General features: G+C 42.1%; 1 protein-coding gene across 4 annotated transcripts in view; it reads right to left on the reverse strand.

Moving 5' to 3' along the window:
* Positions 1–20,834, reverse strand: part of VPS36 (vacuolar protein sorting 36 homolog) — a 27,048-nt gene continuing 6,214 nt past the window's right edge. For 2 of the 4 annotated variants that reach the window (XM_053285080.1, XM_053285077.1), the window contains exons 4-14: positions 20,301–20,415; positions 18,328–18,417; positions 16,797–16,883; positions 12,111–12,143; positions 11,056–11,133; positions 10,017–10,151; positions 5,548–5,613; positions 3,698–3,762; positions 2,329–2,413; positions 1,159–1,235; positions 1–1,075 (exon numbers count right to left, since the gene is read on the reverse strand). In XM_053285080.1, coding sequence (XP_053141055.1) covers positions 982–1,075; positions 1,159–1,235; positions 2,329–2,413; positions 3,698–3,762; positions 5,548–5,613; positions 10,017–10,151; positions 11,056–11,133; positions 12,111–12,143; positions 16,797–16,883; positions 18,328–18,417; positions 20,301–20,415 — 925 coding nt within the window. In that variant the 3' untranslated portion in view covers positions 1–981. The remainder of the gene's footprint in view (positions 1,076–1,158; positions 1,236–2,328; positions 2,414–3,697; positions 3,763–5,547; positions 5,614–10,016; positions 10,152–11,055; positions 11,134–12,110; positions 12,144–16,796; positions 16,884–18,327; positions 18,418–20,300; positions 20,416–20,834) is intronic. The other 2 variants (XM_053285078.1, XM_053285079.1) reach the window with 2 other exon arrangements.

Here is a 20,834-nt window from a genome sequence, read left to right on the forward strand (position 1 = left end):
TGAACTAAAAGATCTGTTTATGTCAGACATTACACTGATACATCTTCCAGTACATGTAATAAATACACAACTTGGCTGGGATTACTAATATGTGGTAGTGCATAATCATATTTTGTAAATGCAGCTTGTGAAACTAAGGAATGCTTTCGGTTAAAGATGAATGTCTGTTTCATGTTTAAATACATAAATCACATCCACCCCCAAAACATTATTTCCACCAAGATAAAAAGACGAGTGACTATTTTAGTGAAAAGATTCAAATCAGTTCACCTGGCAGAATGCCCGTCTTCACAGCTATGCAAAAGAGCAGACAAAAATAGCAACATCATGGAGCTGAGAATCAAAGAATGGAAGGAAGGAAGGAAATCTGAATTCACAATGCTTCTTGTCTTAACATTCAACACAAAGCAACACACAATCCCCACATTTTTCATAACAGAGACTAATACTTCCTCTAAAGACAGGCAAATGAGCACTGAGGATTTGCTCCTAAAATGTGAGCACTTCCCAAAGAAATGCTTGAGTAGTTACCAAAACCCCCCAGCACACACTATATTATTTTGAGTTATGTTGATACCCATGTGCTGTCTCTGACTCCACTGAAATTTGATAGCAAAACTCATGTTAAAACAGAACAGGAAAAACATACAATACACAAACAGTGTGCTTCATGCTCTGTCTGCCCTTTAAGTAGGCCACAGTCACACACACCCCTTCCTGAATCACATCATTTCCTTCCTCTGTAAATTAAAAAAAGAAAAGATGGTTTAAGTAGCATGTCAAATAAATTGTCTAGTCTAGATTAATTCATCCACAAGCCTCAATCATGATCTCATCATTTCTACAAAATGTCTATGGATCATCATTGCAGCTTAGGTAGGCCATTATATCAACTAGGCAAAAGGTAGATTATTACACACTCTTTTGTCCAGAACATACTCGTGAACATGCTGGAATGAGGAAAACATAAAAGCAACATCATTAACTCTGTGTAATAAATAAATTTGGATAGAATCGTAAGCCTTCCACAGAATCGTCTCTGCAAAGTTGGCCCATATTTTCAGCTAGAAGCAGCCTAAAAAATAAAAATAAAAATAAATTTTATTAACTTAATAATTATCTCATCTATAAAAAATGAGAACCAACTTTTTTTTTTACCTTTCTTTGGCCAAAAGTACAGACATTCCTACAAGCTTTGCAAACTCTTCTGCTGTAAGAGACCCCTTCTCAGAGACCTACCAGATTAAAAAAAAGGAAACTCAATAAACATTACGTTCAATATTTTAAGAGTTTTGTTTGTTTTCTTCTGTAACTACAAACACTGAGAGTTTCAGCAGCTCATTCTCAGCATAGATCATTTATTATTAAATGGTATTTAAATCTAAAACACTATTACTGCAATCAACTATGTGATACATACATGGTAATAAAATATGTTTGATTATAAGGACACACTGTGTGTACTCGTGGAATACAGGCCACGTACCCACTATATAGCAGACGGTTAGAATACTGGATCTGGGAAAGCTAAATTCAAAATCCTGATTCGCCATGATGATCACTTGGTGGCTTTAGGCAAGTCACCATCTCTGTCTAACCTACCTCCCAGGATTGTAACAAAGGAAAACAATGGGACAACCCCATATATATCCACCTCAGCTCTGCAGAGGGAAGATCGGATACAAAACATAATAATCAAGCTGCATAACATGTGAAGCAGCGGTCACTTTTTTCACTCAGTTCTCCCCACCTCCACCCTGGTAACAGGAAGCCCTTTGAAGATAGGCATGTGTCCCTAACCTATGGGTCAAATACCAGGCTTTTCCTGCTTTGCAAATGTTTAGTGAGAATCTAAGAAAGTAATTATTTCTTTTAAAACACTTTTAAAAAAATCTAACAGTTAATTCAAACTACAGACCAGACTTATGCGGAAGCACTTAAACTCTTTGAGATTGCAAAAGCGGAAGTATTACCATTAAAAGATTTTGCAATACTTTATTTTAAAAGGTTTCACAAATGATATTTTCTAAAATGAACTAGAAGAAGGGGCAAAAGCACCGGAGAAAGTACCTATCCTTGCAGAGATCTGTTTTTGTATGGTAGATAATGAGAACAGAGACACAGGAAAGCAATTTTAATTGTAGCTGAGTATGCTGAGTCCAAAGCAGGTGGGTAAGGTTAAGTTCGTGGGGCTTAGTGGGTATGCAATTAAAAGTGGAGTGGGAATCTCTGCTCTGACTAGGAAGCTCCCTGTATTTGAGATCTGTAACGAAAAGTAGCAAGTTTCCTTAAATGATAAATGGCTGAAGAAAATAAAAGCTTACGTACCATTTCTAAAGCAGCAGCTAACATTTCTTCTTCATTGTGGGACTGGAGCTCAATCACCATAACACCACTGTCAAATATACGCAACCTAAAATGAAAAGAAAGAAAGAAAAGCATAAATCTGAACAAGAAGCCTTGTTCTAAAAAGCTGTTTAGCGAAAATCAATAGGTGGAATTCAGCACTCTCTCACTGCTTTTTTAGTGTTTGCTACTCCAGAGTTGCCAGCTCACTCTGTTGCAGAGACAGTAGAAGTCTCAACTGGCAGGACTCTCCCCCCCAGGGTCTATGTCTGGACCTAGAAAATCTATGACTCTATGGACCCCTGGCCCAGTCCTCAAGCCCTCAGCTTCTTTCCTGATAACAGCCACAGTCCAGCTTTCTCACCAGCTCCTCCTTTCTCCATGTCTCCAGAATCCAGGTCCTGCTTTTCTTCCAGGGGGTCCACAATTTGTGACTGGCCTTGGTCTGTGGCTGCCATGACGCTAATTCAAGGGGCCGGGGTCTTTGTTTAAGTGGGTACGTATAGGGCTACAGTGCACATTACGTGGAACATGTAGATGTTATGTTTTTCCCATCATTTGGCCCTCCTAGCGGTAGAACTGCACACACGTGCTTGGTGGTGTAGTTGCAAATTCAGAAGTGCAGGCACTCTCCATGGAAGCCCCCATGGCCATGGCCATCCTGACTAGCTGTCAGGATGGCAAGAAGTACTGGCACTCCGTTCCTCTGCATTACCCCTCCACTACACCCCTCCTTCTGGGATCCAAATTCTTTTCTTTTGCGGAACAGGCCTTAGGAAGCAAGGCTTTGCCTAGGTGGTTCAGGAACTATGGAGGAGCTTCCTCATTATATATCATTTTGTTCCCTTCACAGAGTTTCTAGAGAGGACTTTCTGGTTCCTTAATTGACCCCAAAATGGTAGATTCGTCATTGTTGTATATGTTAATGTATTTAATAAGTAACATTGAGAAATACCTGAAAACGGTGACCAAGCTTAATGTTTTAGCAGCTAAAAGCTTACACAGGACCTTTTGGATAGGAATATAGTAGGTTGTATGGGCAACAGTCAGAATATCCAATTTTTGTACCTTCGCCCCTGCCCACCCCACCTTTCCTTTTTATTTTTTGAACAAATCTGGCATTGTATTTAATGTTACTGCAAATTTTAAGTTATATTATAAAAGGCCCTAACAATAAATATACTACTACTACTTTGCTCCTACCAATATATCCCCCAGATTCGTTGCAATCCTCACAAAGCCAGTAAGATAAAAGACATCTGCATCTGGTAGACTGTGTCTGAACCAAGCACCACCACAGCATTTGAGTATTATTATTATTATTTGAATTGAAATTCTGAAGGATTCTCACCTGAGAGGCAATTTAAGTGCTTCCAACATCTTACAAGAATTTACTAGATCTTCAGGTGAGAGCAACTAATTAAAAAACAAAAACATTACATTTAATCACAATATAAATTGATCTTGTTCTTAGGGCTGGTGCCTACAGATCTTTGGATTTGAACAGTGGAGTACACATCTCACAAGCAGCAAGATAAATATGAATGGTGTCTACATGCATAACTATATCCATTCCTTCTTCATATACATGAATGCACCTTAAATATCTGTGATAGTAATACAGGCAAGTGCAATCCATATGCTTTGCTTGTGTATTTTGTACTTGGGTACGCTGAACTATCAAAGTCTTACAAAAAACAGCCCTCTATCAATGACTACTACATGTTATCAACAGGACACAGCAGCCACATAGTAACAAGTACAAAGGCCCCAATTGCTTAAAGGCCCATGTTAGTGGTATATTTTGAATGTTTCACGGCCACTCCAGAACATGCCTAATAACAACCACTAGCCCACACTACACACTGAGGTACAGTTCTGCTGAAAGCATCCAAGAAAAACAGGTGCATATTTAGTTCTATCAAGGGTTCTTCTACATAGGCTATAAAAATACATCATGTCTTATATATTCTTTATTTCAGGCCAACATTTGTTGGAATGTGCTAGCCTTGTAAGCTTCAATGCTAAGTGCATTAATGGAATCAACTGGTTTCTCTGGAGCATCTGCTTGTTCTGCAGCAAGGTCCTGGCAATGCAACGCAGACATCTGTGCAATTCAGAATGTATTTCTTTTGGCACTTACTAGCTTATTTGTTGCATAGTGACTAACAGTAAGTTTGGCTCTCCCTCAGTAGGCATCCGCTGTAATTAGAGCATGACTTCTTAAATCCAATTTCTCCAATGGTTGGATTTTGGCACCCACTTTTGGGCACCCATTCAATACATGTATGACAGCCCACCCCCTCCCCTCCCCTCCCCTCCAATCCCATGTCCTTAGAACAGAGCTCAAGTCTCCACGTCTGCATCACATTTATCTGCTTTGTCTTGAGTGGGTGAAGCTGGATGCATACTGCTACAGCAGCAACAGTGGGTGAGCAATCAGACTATGAGGAGGAGTCCAGGAGGAGGAGGCCAGCAAGGGGAAAGAGAAGGAGTGTCAGCAGGTTCTGGCTCAGGGCTAAAGAGACAAGCAGAGTGCACCCTGGGACACAGAGGCCAGTGAGGGGAAGGAGGAAGGGAGAAGCTGCCCAGGGCCAGCCCTTTGCATCTTGTCTCTGGTGATCACAGGTACTGAGCCACCACTGATTATATTGTGTTACTTTTTTGACTACAGATACTTTTAGAAGTCTTCATTTTTATTATAAAAACAACTGTCCGTGGTTTTATCCCATGGTCCTGAGATCTTCATGTCTCCAAGAACCCCTTATCCACACTGTCTCACTGATTTGTAGCATAGTACTAGATGGATTAGTATACTACCAGAAGAACTGTCCTGTTTGCGCTATCTTTATATTGTGATGTATTGGTTTTTTTTAAAAAAAATCTGTTTCACTTTTTGTCCACTTGGGAAAGCAGCTAATAGCACAGAGAAACAAATAATCAAAACAACATCAACAAAGTTGACTTTGAAGGAAAAAGACATTAAAAAGTCTGTGTTTCCCCTCCCCCACAATTACATTATTAGGTATTTTGGTAACTGATAGATATTTAGAATATCTATCCATTTATGGATATCCATTTAGAATATCTATTTTGGTAATGAATAGAAACGTTCGAGTATCAATCTAAAGATAGAAAGATATTTCTATTTTTTCATAGACATTTAGAATGTCAGAGTCTACCAAGATAACCATTCCTTACCTCCAAGCCTCGAGCACGATTCACCAAACAATATACCTCTGTAAGCGACATGATCCCTCCCCGTTCCTGTTTATATAAGATGAATTAGTGAAACTAAATCCAATTAGAACATACAGCATTCTACCTAATGGGCTCCATGACAGAATCAACATTCCAGGCAGAAGTTCTATTTGAATACAACAAAATGGCACTGAAGCAGCAACTGACTGGAAGCATGAATGGCAGCAAACTGGCAGAAGAATTTTTGGGGGAGAACTTGAATGTCTCTTGATGAACACATCGTCAACCTTCCAAAACATACAGCCCTATAAATGTCAGTTATTTCTAGAGAGTAATCTTCTGTCAGCAGGGTTTACATGACTCTTCAGAAGCACTCTCCAAAATGGTGCTCTGGTGGCTCAATTCAGATGTTAAAGCTAAACCGTGGCTTAGCATTACATGAGTGCGCGTAAGGGAGCTGTAGGCTTGTGTGCCCCCTCTCTCGTGTGCATGAGAAGGAAAGCAAAAGTTCCCACTTTCATTTTAAGCACAATCCACAGTTCCACGTTTGGTAACACACACACTCCCCCCACCCCCATCTGTTAACTAACTAGAGTTAGAGCAAGCCAAAGTATTAAATCAGAACTTGGGGTGTGCATGGAACCAGCGGGGGGGACATACCTTGAAGGGTGGGGGAGGGTCCCCTTACCCCTCCCACTGCATTTCCACCGCCGATGCTCCATTTAAAGGGTGTCCATCGGGGGTGGGGGGGAGCAGCATACCTCCCTGCCATCCCGGTGTCCTCCTCGGCCGGAAGTACCCAGAAGTACCCGGCTGCTCATGTGCATGCTGGGTACTTCCAGCCAAGGAGGACACCAGAGCGGCAGGAAGGTATGCTGCCGCCCCGAATGACACTTTTAAAAATGGAGTGCTGGCCAGAGAAACGCAGCGGGAGGGGTAAGGGCACCCTCCCCCGCTCTTAAAGGTATGCCCTCCCCGACTTCGAACCAGCTGAACCGCTGGTCATTTGAATTGGTTCGGAGGCCCATAAAGGACCTCCAAACCAGTTCCATGCACATCCTTAATCAGAACCAAATTACAGTTTGATATCCCAGCATGTTCTAACTCTAGTTTGTTAACTAACTGCAGTTTCAAGTTCACAACATAAAATTGTGATTTGTTTTTAAAGTGAAAGCAAAATATTTTAACTTTCCCCTTACGCGTGAGAGAAGAATGGAGGGGGGAGTGAGAGAGGCCGCAGCTCCTTTAGGTTTTTCATGTAGCACTAACCCATGGTTAAGCACCATGTGGACTGGGCCAGTGTGGGTCTGTCTCCCATGTCCTTGGCAGTGAACACTGTGGCAGAGAATGTATGTCACTTCTCAGCAACCTCTCAGTTTTCCTTTACACCTCTGTTATCGAATGGCCCTCTATCTGGCTACTTTACTGCTTCCAGTGGACCTCTATCGGGTTACTTTACATCTTCTAAAGCGTTTACAGACATTTTTAATACCATATTTACTGGAATCCAGGACTCATTTCTCACACAAGTTCTTTTATGTTAGAAGGGGGTGGTGGTGGTGTCCTCTTAAATTTAGTGTCTTGTTCCTTTTGAATAAATGAGGTATAACCTGTATTTAACTTCTATTTTAAAAGAGTCCTATTTAGGTAAATACGGTATTAATTTTAATATCTTTTTAAATGTGTCCCTCAAATTCTTTCTTTGCATTGTTGTTGTTGTTATTATTATTATTGTCAACTGGCCTTCATTTTGCCAGTTTCTTAAAATTGTCTTCATTTGGGCAACACGAACAACAACATACCCAACATTTTGGCACCAATTCAAACATGTGCTCTTGCCTTTTATAGCCACCTTAACAGTGTTTAACCACTATGGTATTCTTGGGCCATCTTTGATTAGTTTGAGAATCCAAAATATGAACTATTTGCAACTATAGAATTGTACCAGAGCCAAAATGGCCTCAAAATTGAACAAGTTCAACTCCCATCAGTACTACAGAAAATTCAGATTTTAAAATGTGTACTGACATTGGCTCTGATCCGGCAGCACATGCACAGAGCAGCCTAGGTATATACAGACATTTTAAAAAGTTGAAATCCTGCTGATCAGCTGTTTGCCAGGAACAGGGCCTATTTTCCATTCCTTCCTCAAATAAATTCCAGATTTTAAGAGAAAGGTTGGACAGCAGACACACAATGGCTATAGGAGAGGGCTGAGGAACCATTGTAATTGTGGAGGAACGCCTGAGGAACCATATATGCAAAGCATTTACTTTTATTTCCATGCATATATAGTCTTCAGTTGGACTGGCCAAATAATTTAAATTGAGCACTGTAAACTTGGGCTCCCTATGCTAGAAAGAAAGCCACAGTAGTTTAATTCTGAAATGCAGGGGCCTGGCCCCACTAAACCTGAAGGACAATTTCCAACCCTCTTGGAAACGGGCAGTCTATGACAAAGTGGCGCATCTGGGCTTCTCCCTGTCCCTCCTGCTTCCTATGGGCTGTGACAAGGCAAAATCAGTCATCAAACAGAGGATCCTGGACATGGAATGCCAGGTGGATTTAAGTAGGGCATCCGGCTTCCTAGCCTCGGGTTCACTGTCTCTCCTTCTGCCTAATTCAGGATTTCTTAACCTTGGGCCCCCAGATGTTGTTGGACTACAACTCCCATCATCCTCAGACATGGCCTTTGTGGCTGAGGATGATGAGAGTTGTAGTCCAAAAACATCTGGGGGCCCAAGGTTAAGAAACCCTGGCCTAATTGATACAGTTGGAAATACCAAGCCACAGAACGGCGTTCACCTTTGCCCGTTGTCATACCCTCCCTTCAGCTGTTCTGGAAGGCAAATACAGGAAGATCCCACTCACGGAAAGGCTTTGCCCCCATGACTCTGGGGAGGTAGAAACCACTGAGCATGTACTCCTCTCTTGATCCTTTTATAAAGACAGCTGAGACAAGCTCATACTCCCTCTACTCCTCAGATACCCTGGTCGCTCTAGTCAAGACTACACCAAGATGCTGCTCTTGGATAAAAATCAGACCTTCATGTACAATGCTGCCAGGTTCTGCATGGCAGTGTGCATGATCTGCTGGACCCTGACTGCCAGCTCATAACCTGTGTAACAGATTTTTAACTGCTGACTATTTTACTTGATTGCCCTACTTTAGTTAGTTGTTTTACTTCACATTTTAGCTATTTTGCCTTATATGCTAAATATTTTATACTTTTTAAATGCCTTTACTTTTATAATTGTACTAGTATTTTTAAGCCCGTTTCAATAACGGGCTCTAGTGTGTGTGGGGGGGTGCTGCTCTCGGCCTCACCTTGGGCTGCCAGCGGGCCCAGTCCCCCGGACTTGGGGTGGTTTTGTTTCGGCATGGGGGTGGTGGGTTCTATTTAGGGCGGGGGAGGCTTTACTTACCCCTCTCGCGCTTGAAGCCCCCTGCTGCTGCCGCCCCCTTAAGTCTCGGCTCGGACCGACCGGGCGCTCTACAAACGGGCGGGTGGCGCGGCAGCAGGCTGTACTCCCACCCGCCCCCTTCCCTGCCGTGTCTCTGCTCTGAAAAAGTGTTTTGGAAGGAAGCCTTCTGCGCGTGCACGCGCAGAAGGCTTCCTTCTGAAACGCTTTTGCAGAGCAGAGACACGGCAGGGAAGGGGGCGGGCGTACATCTCACTGCCGCGGCGCCCGCCCGTTTGTAGAGCACTGGATCGGGCCCCCCTGGATCAGGCCCCCCCCTCTTCCTCCTCTTGGCCGCCAGCGGGGCCAGTCTTCTCGGCGGCCGCCGCTGTGAGCGGGGCCAGGCTTCTCCCGGAGCAGGGCCAGTCCTTCCTGCCACCGCCGCCTTTCCCTGCTCAGAGCCAACATGGCTGCCCGTATCTGGGCGGCCGTATCTTTTTGGCCCGATCTGGCCCAGAACGGGCCAAAAAGACACGGGCACACGGGAACACGCCCTAGCCTTTTATTATATAGGATATAACTATGAATACCTAGATAGTCACCCTTGCTTTATTTCTATTTTATTAGTCTCCCCACAATTTTTAGAGTTTTGTTTTATAAATCATAATTTTATACTTTAATTATAGTATATTAACTTGTAGTAATTTAGTTGTAATCACTTCATCTTTTATTTTACTGTATCTGTATTATACCATGTGCTGGTCTTTGACTGTAATAAAGATGATTGATTGATTCTGAAATGCAAGATTTGGTAGCTTTCAATAATACTGGAAGGAAGTGCTATCTTTTCTTTTCCCAACAATTTGGGGAGAATAATGCATCTTTGCAGTCTGCCCAGCAATGAGCCCTTTAACTCAGTTCTGCTAATTAATCATTTGCAAAATTTAAAGCTTTAGTTAGTTAACCTGCCAACTGTACTGAATAAGGCCTTCAGCTTCAATTTTGATTAAGTGCACTAAAACTCAGAACAGAAAAAGAAAAAAAGATTATTGGGTGCTTTGCTTTACCTCTAGAGGTGCCTGTAACATTCCAGCAAGTTGCTTTGCCAGTTGCATATGATAATGTGTCCCAGATCCATGGGTTTCCCTGGTAACTGGATTAGCTATACCCATGCTCAACAGATAGGATTTAAACCTGATAGTCTGTGCAGAAACATAGGGGGAGATAAATAAACACACAGAGAGTATCAAGATATCAGATGTTTAATCACGAAGCAAGATCCAGTGCTTTCAAAATAGGCCATAAAGTGCATTAGGGAGATCCTAATGTACTAAAACAGGAACCAGATCCTAATCCTATTTCTCTGCTCCCAGAACAAAGATGGTATTTATCTGTTAAAAACAGAATTTGACATGGAAGGGAGATAAATAATAGGAAAGGGAATCCCATAGTCATGCCAAAAATATATATGCTGCATTCCCCTCCCTTCAAGTTCACGTTTAAAACCAAAAGAAGAAGACTAAGAAGGAATACGTACATGCAATACCCCTGGCTCAGCAGCAAAGAGATTATAGGGGATGGGGGAGAGAGGGAGAGGAGAACTACTCTGCAGATAAAATTGCCATGTGGACTCGGCATGTGTTGGGAGATGAAGCTGCCAGGGTTCTCCAGAAAGGAAAGAGGGCATAGTGGACTACCTAATCCCGCTCCCTCACCTTCCAAGAAAGCAACCGCTCTCCTGGAAGTCAATCTACTTTTAAGGAAGCCACTCAGCCTACTAATCTTCTTCATGGCCAACTTTCTCATGAGGACACCCTCTTTTAGGGAATCTGCCCAATCTGCCATGAACAGAAAAAAATTATGTGCAAGTCCCAGCATGGGCCTATGGGTAGGGTGTGTGTGTGCGTGTGTTTTCTCGTTCAGGCATAGGTGAGTGTACACATGTGGATGTGGCAAAGTGTTGAAAGAAACATTTCACAGGTCACTACTTATTATGAAACATTATCACATCAGAGTTTATGGATATCATCACAGTAATTTAAGGTTATGTGGTGCTCTTTCAGAAAGCATTTATGCCAAGCATACTGTATTACAATACTAACTGACCTCATCTTCAGTGATGTCACCTTGCTTTTCTTTGATCTTATTAGCGATTGATTTGGATAATTCCACCATTTCTTTGGCCTATTAAAGACACAGGACACATACAATATATAAATGTGGTATATTTTAGAAACTGCTTGAAAGATTGTTACCCAGACTCAGCAATGGTGACCCAGTGCAGATGTAGCACTTAGCCACGTTGGGTGACATATTAACTAACGCTGCCCATGTTCAATGAGGGATGAGTTATTTTTGCCAATCTCCTCTTCCCAAGCCTCTGATCTCCACCCCAAATATTTCCTTGAATGTTCTCTGACCCTTGGGGACATGATTTTCAAGAGGTATCAAGGGCAGCAGGAGTGAGGGGTTCCACAAAATTACTTATCCTCCATTGTGCAAAACGTTCCTCGGCACATATTTATTTATTTAACATATTTTTATACTTCCCCAAACCTGCGTCTCTGGGTGGTTTACAATTAAAATCATTTAAAACATTAAAACAATTAAAATCATTTAAAACCAACATTAAAAACCATACATCTAATTACAGGTACTTAATATGACATCTGTCAGTATGTCACCAATTGTGGTGGTGGGGTGAGTGGGCACTTCCAGCAATTAATCATGGAGATAACTGCCCCTCTTAACAACAGATCAGACCTTTGGAGGGACTTTTGAATGAAACATCTTGCACCTCTGATCAGCTAGTAGGCAAAGCAGAAGCTAGAAAGAGGGAACCTCTGGTCTCGTTTGGGTGTGCCTTTCCCTCATAACCAGAACAGCTAATTGGCAATGTAAGAGATAAATTGGTAATGCACTAAGTAACTAATGCACTAAGCATCAGAATTGATCTGCAGCAGTCCTGTGCCATGTTCAGCACACACACCCCCGCCCCGCCAATTTACAATTCATCTGAGACTTGCTTCTGCTCACTAGCCCCAATCACTCTATGAAAATAGCAGGCCACACCCAGCTTTCTGGTGTGTGTGAGTGTGGGTGTGTGCACAGGAGGACAGGTTTAAATTCAGATGAGTGTATTAATAAAAGGGACACTTTACCTTCTCCATGAGTTTGCTGAGGTCTTCAAAAGCCTGAAATAATAAAATACACTTGGTAATAGGTTTTAATTTTATAGTTTTAGGGCTTTTAGCTGTTTTATTGGTTCTACTGTGTTTAATAGTTTGATTTTAATTGTTAATTTGTTTTAATTGTTTTTATCATGTTGTGAACTGCCCTGAGCCATTTTGGAAGGGCGGCATATAAATCAAATAAATAAATAATAAATGTGCCCAAAACGTTTTGGAGGCCACTATAAAGGCCTCCAAAATGTTTCAGCACCAGCGGGGATAGTATTTTAAGGGCGGGGGAGGGTTACTCAACCCTCCCACCACATTTCCCCCACCGGCGCTCTGTTATCTTTAAGCCCCTCGGGGCAGCAGCGTTCCTCCCTGCCGCCCCGTTTCCCCCATCGGCTGGAAGGGGCCGGAAGTAGCGGGTGCGCATGCACCTGTCGTGCGCGCACATGGCTGACGGGTGCACGCACACAATGGGCGCACGCGTGCTTGCTACTTCTGGCCAACGGGGGAAATGGGGCGGCAGGGAGCAACGCTGCTGCCCCGAGGGGCTTAAAGATAACAGAGCGCCAGTGGGGGAAATGCAGCAGGAGGGGTGAGTATACCCTCCCCAGCTCTTAAAGTAATACCGCCGCCGGCGCCGAAGATATTCGTGCACATCCCTACTTGGTAATTCATCCTGCCTAAAGAAAGAAAGTGTATTGCGACATTAACAATTTCACACAACTTCCTTTTAAAATACAGGTTATTTATAAATATAAATATAGGTTATTTAAATATTTTAAGGCTAGCGCATTGACATAAATTTCCTCTGCTTTATAACCTGAAAAATCCTCCTTCTGTGTAAAGAACACACATGTTGAGATTAAAGGAGTAGGATGGTAGCTCTTTTTCAGAAGTTGATTGGCAAAAAAAAGTGAGTTGCTGTCCCAGAGTAAGGGCAATACTGTGATCTTGCTTGTACTTAAAATACAGGAGAACCCTGTTATTTGTGGGGGTTCTGTTCCAAAGGGGCCCATGGATAGCGAATCCACGAATAACAAGGCATTAGGTATATGAGAATCAGGGGGTTAGGTTCCCGGACTGCTCAAAATGGCTGGAAATTGTAGTTTTTGCCACATCCCAAAAATGGGATTAAAATGCCCTACTATGCTGCAGAGTGGTCCAGGGCATTCGGAGGGCCGAAAAGCAGCCAAAGATCAGGCAAAACCCACCATTTTGGCCCCATTTTTTCCTCTCTATTTTTTCCATGAATAGCAAGGTCGGGTATTAATTACCCAGCCGTGAATAGATGAAACCATGAGTGCTGGACCAGTGATTAACGCAGTCCTCCTGTAGTCACAATTTCACCAAGTGCAAATGCACCCAGCATCTCAGCAAAGTGCTGAGGTGCACTTGGTGAGAACATGCAACACTTTCTCCCTCCTCTACCTATTTGCCAAATTCACTTCTTTAACATAACTGGAAACAACTAATCCTTTAACATTTTATACATGATCTCAACAACATGCACAATACTACCCAACCAAAAAAACAAACAAACAGCAATAAATAAATAAAGAACATATTGTATTTATTATTTTCCCTTCAACTGATCCACTCGAGGCAAACCTGAGTACAAAGGATAATGTGCACACACCTAAAAGGAATTTCCTCAGACAAACAAAGGGCTCATGGAATCAGTGTTTATCAGCAACAAGCAGCAGGTGCAGGAAGCCCATTCTGGAACCCAGACCACCCGTTATGAAATGAACTGATTGGAAACAAGCAGGATTTCACAGTGTTTTGCCCTTTCCAATGTCCACAATTTGATTCCTTTATTCTCTGATAAACACAATGTGAGAGAAGCAGGGTGGAGCTACATATTATGAGAGATACATGGCTGCCACAAAAATAACAGCTCCACATCTCCTCCTCCTCTCACCCCTCAATAATATTTAATTTAAAAAGCCCCTGCAACTTGATGTCAGTGTGCTTGGGGAGTCTCCTTTTCCACTCCACTTCACTGGATAAAGAGGACTGTGGTGGCAACAGGGTAAATGACATCATACATTCTTTTTCCTTACACTGCCCTAAATATTTGTGAGAATGTTGTAAAAACAGGATAGTAAAAAAAACTTTATCTGAAATATATCCTTTTCTGAAATGTAATTTAATCTGCAGCAAAAACAACACCACCACACAATAAGGCATGACAACACCATACAAAAAAAATGCAGGCATAAGATTCTTACAACCAACACCTAGAAAAAGTTCTTTTTGCAATAATCATCAGTCTGTCCGGATATGTCCAAGTCTCCATTCTGAGAAAAGCAGCAGTGTGTTTTCCTTTTCAATAATTTAGTTTGTAAGATCAACCATTAAACATACTGGCTGACATCCAGAAAAAAGGTCCATCAGCAGAACATCACTTCTGTGAACAGAAGGGGTGTTGTACTAGCAGAAGGAATCCTTGTGCTAGTGCAATGCCACCTCCACTTGCAAAAGTCACATTTTGCTATGGAACAGTAGTCTGGATGTTATCCATTGCTAGGCATCTGAGTTTAATTCTAATCTTGTGCTCTATAAATAAACTTACTCTAAACTGAATTCCAGATTGTGACTAGAACTACAGAGGAAGCCCATTCTCTAGTCTAGAAGGTTCTTCATTTATCTTCCCCTCACCCAAATTCATTTTTTCTAGATGTTTACAATAATAGAAAATCCAAAACAAACTCACTCTCTCTCTCTATATATATATATATGCGCGAGAGAGAGAGAGAGAGAGAGAGAGAGAGAGAGAGAGAGTGAGAGAGAACGAGCACTCCAAATAACAAGTTGTTCCGGTAAGAACTAATCCACCTACTTTCCTTTCACTATCTATCTATCTATCTATCTATCTACCTATCTATCTATCTATCAAATTTGTATACCGCCCCAAACTTTCATCTCTGGGCGGTTTACAATAAATAATAATAATAATAATCTTAATTGAGGATTACCATCCACATCCACACAAGTCAGTCCACTTACACCTCAAACGTTCACATGTCTGCCATCTTGAATCAGGGTGGATGATATCATTACAAACGATGCCCTTGAGCCGTCCCTATGTGTCCCTACCAGATTTGGTTCAAATCAGTTAGGCAGTTCACAAGTTAGCCCACTTGCAACTCAAACATTCATGGGTCTGCCATCTTGAACTGGGATGGATGACATGATCACAAACTATGCTGATGAGGTGTCCCTACAACTGTAGCCAATTTGGTTCATATTGATCCAGGCATTGCAAAGTTGATGGTGGAGGGGTGGGACACCCACTTACAGACTGCCAGGTGATCTCATAAGCTTGCTTTCCTTAAGGAAAGTAGGCTAAAAAATAGAAAACAAATAACAATAACCAGAAATGACAAACAGTAAGCCATTACAAATATCAGGAAACATAACTTTAGGAGAAAGAAATGGCTATGTTTATAGAATTCTCAATCCCCTCTTCCTTCCCACCACAAACTAAACTAGTTTGATACAGTCCTTTATGACTCTGTTTTTCTTTTCTACCCCGAATGAAATGCTTTTGGGAGTCATTTCAGACACTTTTTTCCTTAGCAAACTATTTGTGTTTGCATTGAACTATTCTAGCCCCATGCAATGAATGGAAATGAGATAGATGCATATATTTGCCCCTTTACAACCAGTGAAAATATACACTACGGCACCGGAGAGGGAATGTATAGAATTTGACGAGTAAAATGGGAGGATGGGAAAGTCTTGTTGATGCTTAGCCTTTAAGAAAAAATATTTTTTAACGCTCACAAAATAAAACGGAGGAGGGAGAATATCACCAATGACATAACAAGAACCTATAAGTGATGGTGAACTGACAACTGATACAGCACTCACAACTGCAACTTATGCACTACCTTGTGGAAGAATAGTATTTCTCCATCAATTATGCTGTTTAAGTGCTGGGAAAAACAGGATTTCTCCACAAAAGAAGCATTAACTTAAATAAGATGTCTGTGTCCTGTGCAACAATTAGGTTAAACTGTTCAGCACTCTGGCTGTTATCCAAAGTTACTTATTACAGAGTTTTTCTGTCAGCAGCTTCTAGTATAACATCTCCAAGTATCCCCATCTCCCACTCAGAAGAAGATTCCTTCAGCATAACAAGCTATTGGGGGGGGGGGTAGTTAGCCCAGCTCTTGCTAAAAGGGAAATTCACTGAAGAAACAGTGGCCTGGTTCAAACGTAACACCACCTACTACTACTACTACTACTACTACTACTACTACTACTACTACTACTATTAATTCGATTTCTATACCGCCCTTCCAAAAATGGCTCAGGGCAATTTACACAGAGAAATAATAAATAAATATCTGCTCTCAAGCTTGTCCACAAACCATGGTTTGTTTGAAGCCAACTGACCAGGATCTGAAGCCATGGTTTGATGCTGGTTTGCAAGCCTCTGTTTGTGCCAACTGTGGTTGGCTTTTATGCCTGAATGCACAGACCACTGATAAACAACAGTTAGGGCCATTGCTCTGCTTCAAGAGGCTGCTGCACTATGGAGACATGAGTTAATTTATGAAGCTGAGTCCTGAGCAGATGAGAAACAGCAGCAGACAAGCACCTTTAATCAAAGTTTGCCAGTTATACATTGGACCTCAATTTTTCTTAAAGTTTACTGACCTCGGAAATGTTTTTATCCATCTCTTTTCTTCTTTCTTCTAATTTCCTCTCAATACCTACGATTCCTGCAGCTCTTATTCTTCCTGTCTGAAAAAGAAAGACCTCAGATAAAAGAATAAGGAAAAAAGTGCTTAAAGTTCTCTCCCCATCATTACTCTGTGTCTTATAACATCTTGGATTTTTGGCATAAAATAAGGCTATTCTCAGGCCATGAACTGCCTGGGGTAACCCATGAAGCTTGTGTCATCTGGAGCACTGGGAGCCCGCTGCTCCACCTGGGGGTAGCCGTTCTTCTACCCAGCATTTTTTCCAGGAACAACGAACCATGGGTTCATTCTATCATGGCAGGCTATCATCTGGGCAACTGTTGCCTGGTTGGCTGCTTCCCCCCAGCCTGCCGCCATTTGGGGCTGAGAGCCAGGGGGAAGGAGCCCTGAGAGCAGCCACTGCGCTGCTGGCATAGGTCTCTCTGGGTTGCAAGAGGACTTGCTCCTCCCGATCCCAATCTCCTGATTGGCCTCTGCCATGCCACTGCTCATGTGGACGCGCAGTGCAGCGGAGGCAAAGATGGCCACCACTCATCTGCCAGGGAAGGCAGGCGAGCTCCAGCCCTCCCAAGTGGCAGCATGAGGTCGTGTGAATGACCTCAATCAGTTATATTCTGAACTCATTGCCGATGGTGTATGAAAATATTCTGCAAAGAGCAAAGTAAGTTGTATTACTACTATAGATTATTATATTTCTTCTTATTTGCATATTTACATATTTAACAATACTCTATTTTAAAAGCTGATTTCAGAGAGCACAGGGCATTTCCAGGGGAAGTAGATATAAATTTATTTTAATGTTTTATATTTATATCCCACTCTTCCTCCAAGGAGCTCAGAGCAGTGTACATGCTTATTTTTATCCTCACAACCCTGTGGGGTAGGTTAGGCTGAGAGATATATGACTGGCCCAGAGTTACCCAGTGAGTTTCATGGTTGAATGGGAATTTGAACTTGGGTCTTCCCGGTCCTAGTCCAACACTCTAACCACCACACTATGCTGGCACCACCGCACACTCTGGAAGTCTTCGGCAGTGCAGATGCGTCTTCCTGGTGTGCTGCCACTGACTTAGTGCATGTGGGATTTGAGAGTTTTAGAAAACTTTATATTATATAGGATTAAAACTGCAATTATCTAGTATTTTCATTGTCTTACAGAAAACATCTTTGTATTACATAGTTGTTAGACAGCATTTTGAAAGGTGGGTAGGGATGATATTTTTAAAACCATGCCTTATAAAGAATTGCATGCATTATTCTAAGTGGCAAAAAATTCCATAACAGGTTTTCTATTTTTCCGAAATGTCCAGTTTTTCATCTGTAGGCTTGGGGTGGGGGAACCTTTTCTCCACCCCACCCCCTCCGCTGGGCCTTCATATTCCAGTGCAATCCTAGGCCCACTGAATACATTGGGACTTACTTCCATGTAAACACACACAGGATTAGAAAGGCAAAAGTCTGATAACCAGACACGGCATAAATACCTGGGAGCCTTTGTTAATCTGAATGGTCTGCGAAACAGGCATGTTCTCCCATCTCCGTTGTGTCATTTCTTCTGACAGCCTCCTGTAGAACTGTGATTTTGTTTTGTTAGCAGACAGTAGTAATTCCAAAATTTAATAGAAATTGAGTGCTATATCTTTAATAAATCAAAGTAAGTTTCCATAAAGCTACAAACATATTGCACTTTGAATTTTAGTGCACTGATTATAATTAAAGATGGCAAAAACTTTGCACTCCATACCTGTGTGTTATACAGAAAGAAACAGCAATTACCACCAGTTATACACATAGGATAAATTTTATTTTGCCAAAACTCTCAAGCCTATTTGCAATGTAAAGTCATGGCAACCAACTGAATAGATTACAATACAAAAGGAAAAAGGGGTGGGGGAGGGAAAGGAACCTAAATAACTTAATGTACCAATCCCTAAATAAAATTACATACATGTTAAAATGACCAAGCTGGTGGACTGGGCCTTGCTGTCTTGCGTCTCCCTCAGAAGCCGCCATGGGATTTCCTCCCAAGTCAGCATGCAGCACAAAACAAATACAGGTGGCCCCCCTTATCCACCGTTTTGGCACTCACGATTTCGCGTATTTGCCATCAGGCAATATATACTTAACCTCATTATCCGTGGTAAGTGGTTTCACATATCTGCAGTTTTTGGTACATGCTGTACTGCCCTTTTATGGTTGTGCTCTTGCTACATGTGTTTCATGGGTTGTGAGAGCAGTTTGGAGGAGGAGGATGGAGAGCTTTGGTCTGCATTTTTTTTGAGTTTTTCTGTGCTTCTAAAAGCCATTTGAGCTTCTAAAAGCATTTGGCAGCCTTGGGTATCCTTAGGGAGCCATTGCTCTGGAGCTTTTGGCGGCTTTGGGAGTTATTTCTCTTGAGCCTTTGCAAGCCTGTGGGAGCCCTTGGAAGCCTTTTTTTGAGCCACTCTCATGGAACCTTTTGGAGGTGGAGGAACTCCACCAAATCTATCAGGAGGAACTGACAAAGGAGAAATTTAAGGGCATCATCCAGACAGCTACTGAGAGTGAGAAAGAGGAGGAGATGCCTCTCGAAGCCCTTTACCACAAAGGAATTGTCTGGGATTCTGCAACTGGGGACTGCCGTGGCCAACAAGGTCATTGAACCTGATCCTTTGATGGATTGCAGCATCAAGTTCAAAAGGCAGCTGGAAGCTGCTTTGCAACCCTATAAGGACTCCTACCAGGCTCTGCAAAGCAAAGCACCATCACCAGTTACTTTGGAAAGGTTCCACAACCAGCACCACAGCTCCAGTATCATCATTGGAAAGCGACATCTCCACTTTCTTCAGCTTCAAGGATGAGGATGACAATGACAATGCTGGCAGCAGGTCTGCCTCTCCAGGGCCGCCTTCTGCTACTTAATCTGTGTGCCAAGCAGAAGATTGGAGCTGGAGTCCTGTGAACTCCAGCACCACCACAGTGGAGTGAGTTAACTCCTCTGCATTTTATTTTTACTGCTGTAGGCCAGAGACTGGAAAGCGCTGGAGTGCTGCAAACTACAGCAGTGGAGTGAGGAAACTCCTCCACTTTTGTTCAATTCAATTTCATTTTGTGCTGCCTGCTCGGCCAACCTTCCAACCAACCAGGTCAAGGGGCTCATGCTGCTAAGTGCTGGTCTTCAACAGAGGAGTGAAGAAACTTCATGATTACTTCTTACTGTTGGAGCTGGGGGCCATTGCTAGAGGAACTGGAGAGTGGGAGAGCAAGAGAGACGAGGTGGCCAAGGAACAGTGCTGTGCTCCATCCTTATCTCTGCTTTTATCCTGCCTTTACAGTGATGTTTTGGTCATTTTTCTGGGCTCCGGCACCTAACCACCCAATTCCCTTTAACTTTAGGTTTCACTATTTGCAGTTTCGTTACCCATGGTTGTAGACCAAAACAGAACCCCCACGAATGACGAGGGCCACTTGTACATACCTCAATCTGCCCATGTTCTTTGAAAGAAAGCTTGATATAAGAGTATTTACTACTCTGGAAAGGGCCAGGCTCCTTGTTGGAAGGTACTGGATGAAGATGTACCACTATTTTGGCACTGAACATATAGGAAAAGGAAGAGCAAAACAAAACAAAAGAAGAGCAGTTATAAAAAGTCTGTTTCTGAAAAGCAAGAAATGTAATTTTAAAAAATTTGATTTAGTTTGCTATAACTTAATCTGAGCCAAATTTGTAATTGGCAGGATTAACAGAACATTTTCAAAACCATTCTGAAGGATCATTCAATTGTCCAATATTTTTAAACATTAAATGTTTCCCAGTCCAAATATTTCACCTCAATATATTAACATGCCTACTTTTAGAAATTCCTGGTAAACTGTAAGGAAATCCAAAAGATACAACGGCCCTAAGTATATTGACCAGCCATGCATACATCATCCCAACCTGCACACACTCAGTTGTTATCTGGGAGCTTCCTCAGAAGAACGTATCAGGTAGCTTACTTACGAGAATCAG

Source organism: Hemicordylus capensis, chromosome 1 (genome assembly GCF_027244095.1).
Source record: "Hemicordylus capensis ecotype Gifberg chromosome 1, rHemCap1.1.pri, whole genome shotgun sequence".
Taxonomy (NCBI): domain Eukaryota; kingdom Metazoa; phylum Chordata; class Lepidosauria; order Squamata; family Cordylidae; genus Hemicordylus; species Hemicordylus capensis.